The sequence below is a fragment of the Gamsiella multidivaricata genome (assembly GCF_025024155.1).
Source record: "Gamsiella multidivaricata strain RSA 2152 chromosome Unknown BC939scaffold_2, whole genome shotgun sequence".
In the NCBI taxonomy this organism is placed as follows: Eukaryota; Fungi; Mortierellomycota; class Mortierellomycetes; order Mortierellales; family Mortierellaceae; genus Gamsiella; species Gamsiella multidivaricata.
Window position 1 is genome coordinate 924,270 of NW_026251710.1, and position 12,236 is coordinate 936,505.

General features: G+C 49.9%; 3 protein-coding genes across 3 annotated transcripts; all 3 read left to right on the plus strand.

Annotated features, from left to right (window-relative positions):
* Positions 1 to 1,283: 1,283 nt before the first annotated feature.
* On the plus strand, positions 1,284 to 5,560 carry BC939DRAFT_391218 (putative ABC transporter protein; the record flags this gene model as incomplete). The annotated part of the gene is made up of 3 exons (XM_051551944.1): positions 1,284 to 1,582; positions 1,722 to 2,194; positions 2,301 to 5,560. The coding sequence occupies 3 exons, from the start codon at positions 1,284 to 1,286 to the stop codon at positions 5,558 to 5,560; spliced, it is 4,032 nt and encodes a 1,343-aa protein (XP_051417618.1).
* Positions 5,561 to 8,685: 3,125 nt separating this feature from the next.
* Positions 8,686 to 9,121, plus strand: BC939DRAFT_435601 (uncharacterized protein). The gene is made up of 2 exons (XM_051553520.1): positions 8,686 to 8,706; positions 8,812 to 9,121. The coding sequence occupies exon 2, from the start codon at positions 8,849 to 8,851 to the stop codon at positions 9,041 to 9,043; it is 195 nt and encodes a 64-aa protein (XP_051417619.1). The 5' UTR covers positions 8,686 to 8,706; positions 8,812 to 8,848; the 3' UTR covers positions 9,044 to 9,121.
* Positions 9,122 to 10,772: 1,651 nt separating this feature from the next.
* BC939DRAFT_435603 (uncharacterized protein) lies at positions 10,773 to 11,505 on the plus strand. The gene has a single exon (XM_051553521.1). The coding sequence runs from the start codon at positions 10,837 to 10,839 to the stop codon at positions 11,431 to 11,433; it is 597 nt and encodes a 198-aa protein (XP_051417620.1). The 5' UTR covers positions 10,773 to 10,836; the 3' UTR covers positions 11,434 to 11,505.
* The last annotated feature ends 731 nt before the right edge of the window (positions 11,506 to 12,236 follow it).

The window sequence follows — 12,236 nt, forward strand, 5'->3', positions numbered from 1 at the left end:
TCAATTCCTCCGTCGCGATATTTCTCCACGAAAAGGGTACGATAGAACTGTTGTTCAAATAGAGAATGTCTCAAGAAAAGAATAAGGTTGCTGTACACGCACCAAATAAAATCGCGCCTAGACCCTGCTAATTTCGTCGGTAACCGCTGCTAAACGACTGTGTTCTGGAATGCTGTCGAGAAAAAAGAGATGCTGGTGTTAATGCAACAGACCGTGCAGCATAGTATTTGCCAGAGAAAAGAATACGATTAAGATCAAAATGTTTTTACACTATGGCTCAATACACATGTTCCTTTATCTACATTCGGGCGTACAAAGATATGCTTGTTCTGGTTAAGCTCTTGCGCACTGCGCGGTCGTTTCCCTCCTTCCTCCGAAAATCAGTAGCTCTCCGTGCATACAGTGGTTGTTTCTAGAATAACGGGGGTAGACTAATGTGCTCGTCACGAATCAATTTCATTGTTCTATTCGATTCCCATGCGATCTATTGCGGAGGTGCAGAGAGTAATGAGAGACCATGGTGTTTTCCACAGTTTTGGTAGCGGTCCCTAGTCCCATGCGATCTACTGCGCGTTTGCGCGGAAAGTGGAATGGATATTGCGTTAGTATGATAATTTCGCTGCTCTCATGTTGTCTGCGCGCAAAATGTGTTGCCATGTTCCTGGTCGATAGGCAACGCGGCACACGGCATAATGTTTTACCAGGGACTCTTGTATGCCTGGATGATGCTTTCTGCCAAGGGATCTGTGCAAATGGACCATCTGAGTATGGTAGATAGGCAGTAAATAGGGAGAGGGGGAAGGAGCTCTCGGCTCCTATTCTTGTCGCTGTTTGCCCCCAGAGAAGAGGACATAAAAGGGAATTTTTTCCTTGCTCCGGCGGGCTCTCCCCAGTCCACTCTGCGTACCGCCGTCTCTTGTTTGGTGTGGATGATGCGTGGATGCGATTGCCTTCAATTGCTTCGCAGTTACTAAACCCTATCCAGGACCAGCCAATAATGTCTGGAGGTCCCCTTTGCGAAGAACGTTATTGCGAAAAGGCTTTCTGTTCGCTCACAACCTGCTTTCCTTTTTCCTTTTTTCTTCTTTGTTGTTAAATAACTGCGATCATCCTCGGGCCTTTCCTCTCTTCTCTTCCTTCATTTCCAGCAAACGATCCAACGACTCCAACCCTCTTTTACGGGACTTTGATTCTTATTTGATTTCAGGTGCCACCAATTTTCCCCTTCCCTATCCATCGTCCCAACGGCCTCTGTTCCGTACAACTCGCCAACCATGGCCGACATGAGGGACACAAAGCAGGAGCTCGGTGAATTCGAAATCCCTCATCCCTCCTCATCCCACATCGTCAACATCGAGCCCAACGACATCACCGCCACCCCCTCTACCGAGAACCTCTCCGAGAAGGAGAAGCATTCCTCCACTAAGCCTGACAAAGATAATGGCGGCAGCAACAGCGACAAGAAAAAGAACAAAAAAGGCAAAAAAGACAAGAAGGACAAGGATGCGGAGGATGATGGACCCAAGGTTTCGTACCTACAGCTCTACCGCTTCGCGTCCCCTTTCGACTGGCTTTGCGTCCTGTATGTGCTGGTGTTTTTTTTTTTTACTGTACCAATCTATCCCTGCATTGCTGTGTTGGATTTCGGGATTTCGCTCTCCTTGATTCATTCCACGCGTCCAAGTACTAACAGTGCTTTTACCTCAATCTTCTCCCAATAGTGTCGGCACTCTTTGCTCCTTTGTCAACGGTGTCGGTCAGCCCCTCGTTGCCCTTCTGATGGGCAATGTCATCGATAACCTGGATACTAACAGTGATTCCACTGCTGACGCCGTTGCTCGGCTTCGAATTATTGTCATCAAGTTCACAGTCGTGGGTGCCATCATGTTCGTGGTTGCCTACGGCCAGATGTGCCTCTTCACACTCTCTGCCGAGAACCAGTCCAAGCGTATTCGCGAAAAGTACCTCCATGCCATCCTTCGTCAAGACATCAGCTGGCACGATACTAGCAAGAAGAACGAGTCCCTCAATTCGCGATTGAGCGCCGACACTCAGTTGATTTTCGACGGTCTTGCTGACAAGGTTGGCCTCTGCCTGAGCAGCTTGGCCACGTTCGTTGCCGGCTTCGTGATTGCATTTACGCACGGATGGAGGATGAGTTTAGTCCTGTTGACCTCTGTTCCTTTGATGGCTAGTAAGTGTCTGCGTTCATTTTTCATCTTCAAGCATTTATGGGTTTAGTTATCTCAACCCCACAAGACACTGATCGCTTTTGTCCTTCTCTTTCTTCGGCTAATTAGTTGCTGGCGGGCTTATGGCTAAGTATGCCACTGCTTCCTCTGCTGATGGCCAGGACTCGTACGCCAAGGCCGGAGGTTTGGCCGAACAGGCCATTGGCTCTATTCGAACCGTCGTTGCTTTTGACGGACAGAAGCGCGAGCTCAACAAATTCAATGCCGTTCTTGCAGAGGCCTATAAGTCTGGTGTGAAAAAGGCCTTTGCCACTGGTATTGGCATGGGCTCCTTCATGCTGATCATGTTCCTCAGCTACTCTCTCGCCTTCTTCTACGGCTCCAAGCAGGTCAAGGATGGCAAGATGACGTCTGGAGACGTCCTTACAGTACTGTTTGGCACCGTTATTGGTGCCTTCTCGATCGGAAACGTTGGACCCAACATTGCCGTCTTCGGTAAGGCTCAGGCTGCCGCTTACACCATCTTCAGGACTATCGACCGTATCCCCGCGATCGATTCCTTTGATCCCTCTGGTCTTAAGCCCGAGAACTTGACCGGCCACATTGTCGTCAAGGACGTCAACTTTTCCTATCCCAGCCGGCCCAACGTACCAATTTTGAGTAACATGAACATCGAAATCATGCCCGGTCAGACTGTCGCCTTGGTTGGTCACTCTGGAAGTGGCAAGTCTACCATTATTGGTCTTCTCGAGCGCTTCTACGATCCTAGTTCTGGGTCCGTCACAGTTGACGGTATCGATCTTAGAGACTTTAACGTCCGTCACTTACGTGACAGCATCGGTCTCGTTTCCCAAGAACCCGTCTTGTTCAACGCCACCATCAAGCAGAACATCATGTACGGTACTCGAAAGGACCAAAAGACTCCCACTGACAAGGAAATCGAGGAAGCCTGCCGCCTATCCAACGCACACGATTTCATCTCAAAGCTGCCCAATGGCTACAACACCATGGTTGGCGAGAAGGGTGCGCTGCTTTCTGGAGGTCAGAAGCAGCGCATTGCTATCGCTCGTGCGCTGATTAAAAACCCCTCGATTTTGCTTCTGGACGAGGCCACGTCTGCCTTGGATACGGAATCTGAGCGTATCGTGCAGGCTGCCCTGGACAATGCTGCCAACGGACGTTCAACGGTTGTTATCGCCCATCGTCTATCGACCATCATGAACGCCGATCTGATCTATGTCATGGACAAGGGCGTTGTTTTGGAATCTGGCACGCATGAGTCGCTCATGGCTCTTGGAGGAACTTACACTGAATTTGTCGCCAAGCAGCAGCTCAAGACCGGGGGAGTTGACGTTGAGGCCCCTGAGGGGTTCGAGAAGGAGATTGTCCCAATTTCTCCTTCCTCGCCACGTATTGCCATTACAGATGCCGCTATCCCCGAGGGTGCCCGGACTAGTGGCAAGATGGGCAGCCTCCTCCGTCGTATGTCGTCACACCATTCCGTCGATCGCTCTGAAAAATCCGTCGATGGCGCCGTTGTTCTGGACATATCCGAGGACAAGGAGATGTCTATCGCCCGTCAGAAGAAGGAGGCTGCCAAGAAACTGAAGATGCAGAAGGCTCCCATTGGTCGCACGATCAAGTACCTAAAAGACGATGTTCATCTTTGTCTGCTCGGAGTTTTCTTTGCTTGCATCCAGGGTGCACTCTTCCCCGGATTTTCGCAAATCTTCTCTCGTGCCATCACTGTACTCTCGACTTCTCACGACCTCGGAGATCAATTCATTCCCAAGGCCAACCACTATGCACTCCTGTTCTGTATTCTTGCATTCATCGGCTTTATTGGTTTCTGCGGAGGTATGGCTTCCTTCCTGGTGGTCGGCGAACGCCTGACCCGCAAGATGCGATATCTCAGCTATAAGTCTATCTTGAGTCAAGAGATGGCCTTCTTTGACCGTCCTGAAAACTCGACCGGTGCCCTGGCCAGTCGCCTCGCCACGGATTCGCAGCAGATGTTCGACATGGTCTCGCAGGTGATCCTGACCACGGTATCTTCTCTTGCTACCATCGCCGTTGGTCTCGGATTTGCGTTTTATGCTAGCTGGCAAATGACTTTGATCATTCTCGCTGCCGTCCCTATCATTGGTCTCGGACAGTACCTAGAACTGGCCTCATTGAGTGGATTTGGTGAAAAGACTCGCAAGGCGTACGAAAAGTCAGGTCAGGTTGCTGGCGAGGCCATCGCCAACATTCGCACAGTCGTTTCGCTCGCCAAGGAGGAGACTTTTGAATCCCGTTACTTCGATGTCACCAGGGAGCCCCACAAGTACGCGCGTCACAAGGCTGTGTTCGCTTCTTTTGGTTTTGCCATGTCTCAGGCTGTCGCTTACTGGTCGTACTCTGTTGGTTTCTATGGCGGATACCGTCTGGTTGAGTCTGGTATCATCGGTTGGGGTCAGATGTTCGACTGCATGTTCTCGATCGTTTTCACGGCCATGAGTTTGGGGCATATCACATCTGAGCTGCCCAAGTTTGCTAAGGGTAAGCAGTCCGCCATCAACATTTACGAGCTTCTGGACAAGGACACGACCATCGATGCCGACCGCGCTGGTATTGAACTCGACGCCGTCAGTGGTTCGCTGGGTCTTGACACTGTCGACTTCAGCTATCCTACTCGCCAGAACATTCAGATCTTCAAGGGTGTTGATATCAAGGTCAAGCCCTCGCAGACAGTCGCGTTGGTCGGTCCCTCCGGATGCGGCAAGTCGACAATCGTTGCCCTGCTGGAGCGCTGGTATGAGACGGATGGCGGCAAGGTCGTCATCGACAACCACAACATTCGTGATTTGCAGCTCCATAATATCCGCCAGCACATGGCTCTTGTGGGTCAAGAGCCTGTTCTCTTTGATATGTCGATCAAAGACAACATCCTATATGGACTTCCGGACAGTGAGGGCACGATGGAACAGGTCGAGGCGGCCGCCAAACAAGCCAACATCCACAACTTTGTCCTGTCGCTGCCGAATGGCTACGACACTAATGTCGGAGACAAGGGCTCGCAGCTGTCTGGTGGTCAGAAGCAGCGTATTGCCATTGCGCGTGCATTGATTCGCAATCCTAAGGTCCTGTTGCTGGACGAGGCTACCTCAGCGCTGGATTCTGAATCAGAAAAGTTGGTCCAGGAAGCATTGGACAAGGCACGGTATGGACGCACTACAATTGTGATTGCTCACAGGCTAAGCACCATTCAGGATGCAGATTTGATCTTGGTGGTCAAGAACGGACAGATCGTGGAGTCCGGTCGTCATTACGAGCTTGTGGCTCTTGGAGGCGTCTACGCAGATTTGTGCAAGAAGCAGAACTTGTAAAGGGGGAGGTACTAGAAGAACAATCTCATTATCATCTAGTTTGTAACCATATCACTCATCATTTCACTTTAGCGAATAATAACAATAGCAATAGCAATAACAATATCAAATACACTTTGCAGAATTACATTACAAATATAAAACATTGAGCTACAGCACTTGTCCACTTCATATCTATCCCTCAATGTTTGTGAATTTGGTCTCCATCTGTTGTTTGAAAAATGAATTTGCTTCACATCACCAGAACCTTTGATATACGTGTCTACTGGATGCGCGGTCCTTGAACAGTATGCGACTGCAGGGCTCATCACCGCAAAAGAAATGCGAAGATAAGGTGTCTTCACCGCACTGACCCCGAATAAAAGAATCCTTCACACAACGTGAGAGATGGGCCTCTTTTGAGCCAGATGTGAGAGATGGTGGCCTTTTACGTTAAAATAAGGAATTATCATAATAAAAAAACAGATATGGAGTTCGAAGCAGATTCCACTGCAGGTAAACCAAATGACGGTTGCGCTCAGGTCTTCAAACCGGCTCACAGTGTGCTTCAAAATAAATTAACTGACTCACATGCCCTGTACACATTCAAGACCATTGTCTGGATGTGTGCGCAAGTCATTTAATGGCCCTGCATGCATGCACTGTGCATGCGCATTGTCTATATTAGAGTTGGGGGAGAGGCACATTGTCGGAGGGGAGGGGGGGCTCTTCGACGCGTCCAAAACAACAAAACGAAGGGCAGCGCCCGGAGTGGGGTATGAGTCGAGGAGAGCATGTGCCTACAGCTCTTCTGGATTTTGCAAGTCCGGTAAACAACTCGACATAATGTTATGTGTCTGTATGTGTGTACCTGAAGGCAAATGTCAAGTGATAAACTGAGTGGTTAGTTGCCCACCGAATCGGACTTCGAGCGCTCAGTTTATGAGCAACAGACTGTTTCTATACAGCTGATGCTTTCGATGGTCCCCCTTCCCTCCTCTCAGCAGGATCTATTTTTGCGTAGAATGAGCTATTGTCAGTATGGATGCCGGTGCAGCCATCTGTAAATACCAAGACGCATCATAGTCTGCGCTCTGGGACAGGATCAGGGATGCCTATAACAGTCCAGATCACTTCCATGGCTCTCTACGAATAAATCTACGCGAATTCGGTGCCAGAAAAAAGAGTATAGGTATTGAGTAAACGGTGCATGTAATGGATTGTATAGCTCCCACACGTCAGTTTAATATGAGAATCAGCCCCTTTGGAAAAGTAATGACAAAGTTTTCTTTGTTAATGTAAATTGGACCAGCACCATAGCACCAACATTTGGCTATATTTCCGGAATTGTGTTTTGGACTGAGATGTTGATCGTGCCGTGGGAAGAGGACGGTGTGGGGACACAGTGCGGTGTTATCATTCCTCTGCTCTCAAGCTTGGCTCCACAAATTAGTCCGCTGCATTGGGTGCTGTCTGCGTGAGCACAAGCATGTTGACGACCAATTAGTGTTTCGGCTCGCTGGCAGAGGGCGTACAAAAAGGACTTGTAAGCATTTTTGTCCAGAAAAGGGAAATCGAGCCGGGTAGGAGAGTTCCTCCTGCACAGAGGCCCTACGCCTAGAGGTCGTGTCAAGGGAGATGAAGAAGACCATCTGCCGTTCCTCCACACGCTCTGTTCTTTCTCCTGCTCGTTCTCGTTGGTCGTCCACCATTGCTCTCCGCCTCTTTATTCCTTATTGAAGCTGACGCGCCTTGGAGAGACAATAAAAACGGCCCTTCAGATCAGCTTTCTTCCTTTCTTTCGCTCTCCCGCCAACATCTTTTCAACATCTTAGGCTTCATTTTTTTTGTGCTTCTAAACGAGGGCTATCTGCAGTACTGTACACGCCCTCATTCTCCTCCTCTCCACACACTCTCCACTCTCAGCTCTCCATCCTCGCAATCTTCACAGCGCACCTCGTTTAGCAACTTCACAAATACATCGCCCTAATCCTATCCGCCTTGCGTACCACCCCGCTCGACCTCTTCCTTCCCCTGCCCCTGCCACTGCCATCTCTTCCTATTCCCTCTCTTTCCTTGCCTGACACCCGCAGCTCACTAGGACTATGGAAGCGAGTCAAGTTGTCCGCCAGAAGCGCCTGAAGGCAGGTACGGCATGCACCAATTGCCGTAAAAAGAAGCTAAGGTGCACAGGCACACCCAACTGTGCTCGCTGTGTCAATCACAAACTCGTGTGCGTTTTCGACGAGGCTCTATTTCTGAAGACAAACACTCCCCAGAGTCTGTGCGTAAAGATCGGAGCCCGGCAGGCTTCATCCTCGTACACGTCCTCAGCCGCCTCTGCTTCGCACCCAGATCGATCCAAATCCAGCCATTACCACCGCCAACAAAGACTGTCGTCACACCAGCCATATCATCGTCAAGGAAACTCGTCTTTCTCGTCAACGTCCTCCTGCTCCGGTGATGAGATGGCGGATCAGAGGCACGCGACAGAGCTCCCAATAGATCGTCGCATGTCTGCCAGCAGCACGACGAGTTTCTCGAGTCTTAGTCCTGGCCCTTCCTCGCCATATTCGTATCAATACAACCCTTATGCATCAACATCGCCTTCCTATCATCATCATTCCCCATTATCGGACCCATCATCGTCCTCAAGGGCCAGGATGCACTCTAGTGCCACCATGGTTCGCGGTGACACGAGAGCTGGTTCCTTGGATCCTGCTCTCGGTGAAGATGCAAGAAGAAGCATAGGTAACGATCGTCCATCGCCGCCAATCACATCTGTCTCAAAAGGACAAGGATCCACCAAGTCAACGGAAAATAAAAGAAACTCGGGGCAAAACTCGAACAGGATGCCATCCAACCAAGGCCGACAGCCTGATGGATCGTCTTCAGATCCTACGCGCCATGATTTACCAAAGTCTCTGTACAAAGAAGGTGTATCCAAGTCTGCGGTTAGTATGATGAGTCTGGATGGTCATGGCCAACAGTAAGTCGTCGCAAACATCCTGGATAGATTTTTAATGTCGTTCTTCTGCTTGTGGTTTTAAAGCCATTGACACCAACTCTTGCATGGCTTTTTTCTTGCATTTACATCCTTAGTTTCCATGGAAGCAGCTCTGGATTTTATGTCTGTCAACTCAGCTCACGTTCCCGCTTAGGTGTCTGTAAGTTATTTGAACTTCTTGCAAAATCTTCGAAGCATCCGAATGGACAGTGTACAAATGGGAAGGGGGGAGGGGCCTGATGCACATAATTTCCTATCCTGTTAGATCCTCTTCCTATGGCTCATTTAAATGACAGCGACCTATGGTCGCATTCGCTCCAGATGACCAGCGAGCGCGAGCTTCCATCCAAAGAAGGGATGGAATATCTTCTCGGTCTATACTTTCAGTACATGTATCCCTTCGCACCCATGTTCATCCGCAAGACATTTATGGAGGCCCATCGCCAGAACCGGCCGGATCTCTCCCAAATCCTGATCTTGAACGCAATCTTCTGTAATGCATGCTGGTACTCGGATGACCCTGTGGTGGCACAGGAGTCGACAAAATATTTCAACCGGGCAAAGATCATCCTGGATGAGACGTACCATGTCTCGAATATTAGCACGATCCAGGCACTGCTGTTGATGTCGCACCATCAGTACGCGACGGGCAATTATTCAGGAGGTTGGCTTTACACAGGCATGGCGTCGCGTATTGCTACGGTAAGCTTTTATCATGACCAAATCTGCCAATATTCTCATTTATTTTCAAAAGTTGAATCTTTAACCATTGAACGCAATGTTGTCAACGTAGGATATTGGCCTTCATCGTCAAGATGTGCAGTCGGATGAGCCTGAGCAGGCTGAGATCAGGAAGCGCGTCTGGTGGGCATTGTATCTGTCCGACCGCTTCGGTAGCGCTATCTTGGGCCGACCTATGACGTTTCGCGATGAAGACTTCAATATGGCGTTGCCCTCGGACGACTGGATTCCCGAGGTGATAGGCGAGGATGTAGTCGAGCAACCTTACGAGCCCGAGAAAACTATCTCCTGTCGACTTCTCTGGTCCATGAAGTTGTTCATTCAAATGGGAAAAGTGTTGAACACAATGCATTGCATCAAAGCCGAGATTAATGGCACCTATTTGGCAGATGTCTCCAAGACACAGCTTCCGCAGCTGCATAACGCCCTGACTTCTTGGTTCCTGGCATTACCGAACGAGCTCATGTACACGCCGTACACTATGTCGCCCGGGACAAATCATCCCCCGTCGCCAACAGCTGCGTTAATGCATATGCTGTACTACACGTGCTTGACAATACTGCATCGGCCTTACCTCCGTCCTGTCGACTCTGCAGCGATCGACAGCAACTTCTTGGTCTCGTCCCGTAACATCTGCACCGCAGCTGCGACGAATGTCTCCCACATTGCGGACTCACTGATGCTACATGGTCAATTCCGAGATACCTGCTATTTCGGAATGAGCTGTCTCCTCGCCGCGGGTACCGTGCATGTCCACAACACCATCAGCCCGACGCTCGGCAACCGCGAAACGACCCGCGCGGGACTTGCTAAGACTATCAAGGCCGCGCATGATCTCGGAAAGACCTTCCCTATAGCCGATTCCCTAATTGCGGTGGCATTGGATGTCTTTACAAGCCAGGCTAATTCAGTATCCCCGGAGTTGGCGACGTCGATAGAGAATATTTACGAGGCCACTCGGTTGGCGCAGTCGTCTAAGGGTGGGCCTGGCCCTGCTCCATCAATTCAGTTGCGACATCCATATGGTAACTTCTCGATGCCGCTGCCGGAATCATCGCAGGAGCAAGGGGCGACAAAGCTGAGTGCGATGTGGCAGACGCATATCACGTCGGCGGTGGCGATGGCGGCTATTGCGTTTGGGGGAATGGATCCTTCTCAGCAGCTGGGCCAGGAGGGAGGGATACAGCTCTTTGCGACCCCGCTCGAGTTGCCAGAGGCACTGAAGTTGGCGTCGATTGAGAGTATGATGTTCGGGCAGGTCAATCCGACGGCTGCTGCCCCTATCACTCCTACTGGGACAGATTGTGCTCTAAATTCATTTGGCTCGGGCGATAATTTTGGTTTAAGATCTTTGCAGCAGCAGCAACAACGACAGCAGCAGCAGCAGCAGCAGCAGCAACAACAACAACAGCAACAACAGCAACAACAGCAACAACAGCAACAACAGCAACAACAGCAACAACAGCAACAACAGCAACAACAGCAACAACAGCAACAACAGCAACAACCGCAACAACCGCAACAACGACAGCAGAAGCAGGATCTGTCCATGACTGCGTACCAGGACATGCAGCAACCTATCTTACGGTCTCAGCAGCCACAGCAGATCTCGGCCAACATGATGATGCATTATCCAGCTCCATTCACGCCAACGCCGAGTACTCGAAATCTGATGCATGAACTATCGCCCAGTCTCAGATCTTCACTACAGATGCAACAGCCGTCGTCGATTCAACAGCATGGCAATAGCGCGGTCATGGAAGACGACGCTGCAGATCCACCCTCACCGCCTGCTGTTTCTTCGGACGACATGGATATAGAGGCATCATCGTTATCGGATGACTCTGACCGACAGTCGGTAGCGCAAGCAGCAGAGGCGGTAGCGGCACCTCGACAGGATGCTCAGACCCAGTGTGACATCACTTCCGGTAACGAGTATGACAAATACGCTTCTTCGTCATCTGCAGAGGCTAATGTCCATGGTGCTGCACATGAGTCGTTTGTAGCGTCGTTGACGAGTGCTGATATGGGCCTGAACACGGCCATACGGCAGCAGGAGTCGGCGGGTGAGGGCGGTTATAGGCGCCATCGAAATGTGGAGGAGGTGAGCAGTTTGGTTTTTGATGAGCGGGCCATGGAGTGCTGAAGAGAAGCAAGCGCATCGCGTTGAGGATGGAGCTTTTGTATATACATAACGCAACACGATGTTGTAGATAGCATCAGATAATACTTTTATTTCGTGTAATAAAAAAAAAACTAAATTGCTTACTACTAAAACACGTTACAATGCTGCCTTTTCTTCCTGAGAAAAACGCCAGGAGGGCTGTTACACAACCTCTTTTCTTGTTGCTTTGCCATGGCTGTCTTGAAGTTAGAGAAAAGCGAGTGCACCATTTATGGAAGCCATGTTGGTTTTTTTAGCCACCCAAACTCTGTTCTATCTGGCGGATAGCCCTTCGAGGATATGTCGTTTAGAGTTTTTTGGCGGGTGGTGTCCATGGGATAGAAGGAAATCTAATGTTTCTTTTCTGGTTTATATACACATGGCGTGCAGCAACATGCGAGCAATCATAGCCTACAAGTGCAGTAGTGCGCGCCTTTGTGTTCGACTCTATAGTCTATGAGAGGGAAGAAGAAAAAAAGTGCCACCTTTTCCTTTTGTCCTGGGCGTAGCGGGTAAGGAAGTGGTTTATCCCGCGTCGGTTCACAGGCCGTTCGTCTTCTTTTCGCATAATGGTTAAGAGCATGCGAAAAAAAGAGGGGTGGGCGATTGGTTTGGTTTGTGCAACTACGCGTTCCTTGCCTTTTCAAGCGCTGTTTATTACAAATGTGATCACAAGAAGGAGGGCTTTCAGGCAGCGATGACAACTCTTAGCTTTCTTATCGACCATCCTCTTACCTCCCTACCTCCTGCCCGTTCCCCGATCGACGGTTGTTTCTACGAACTCC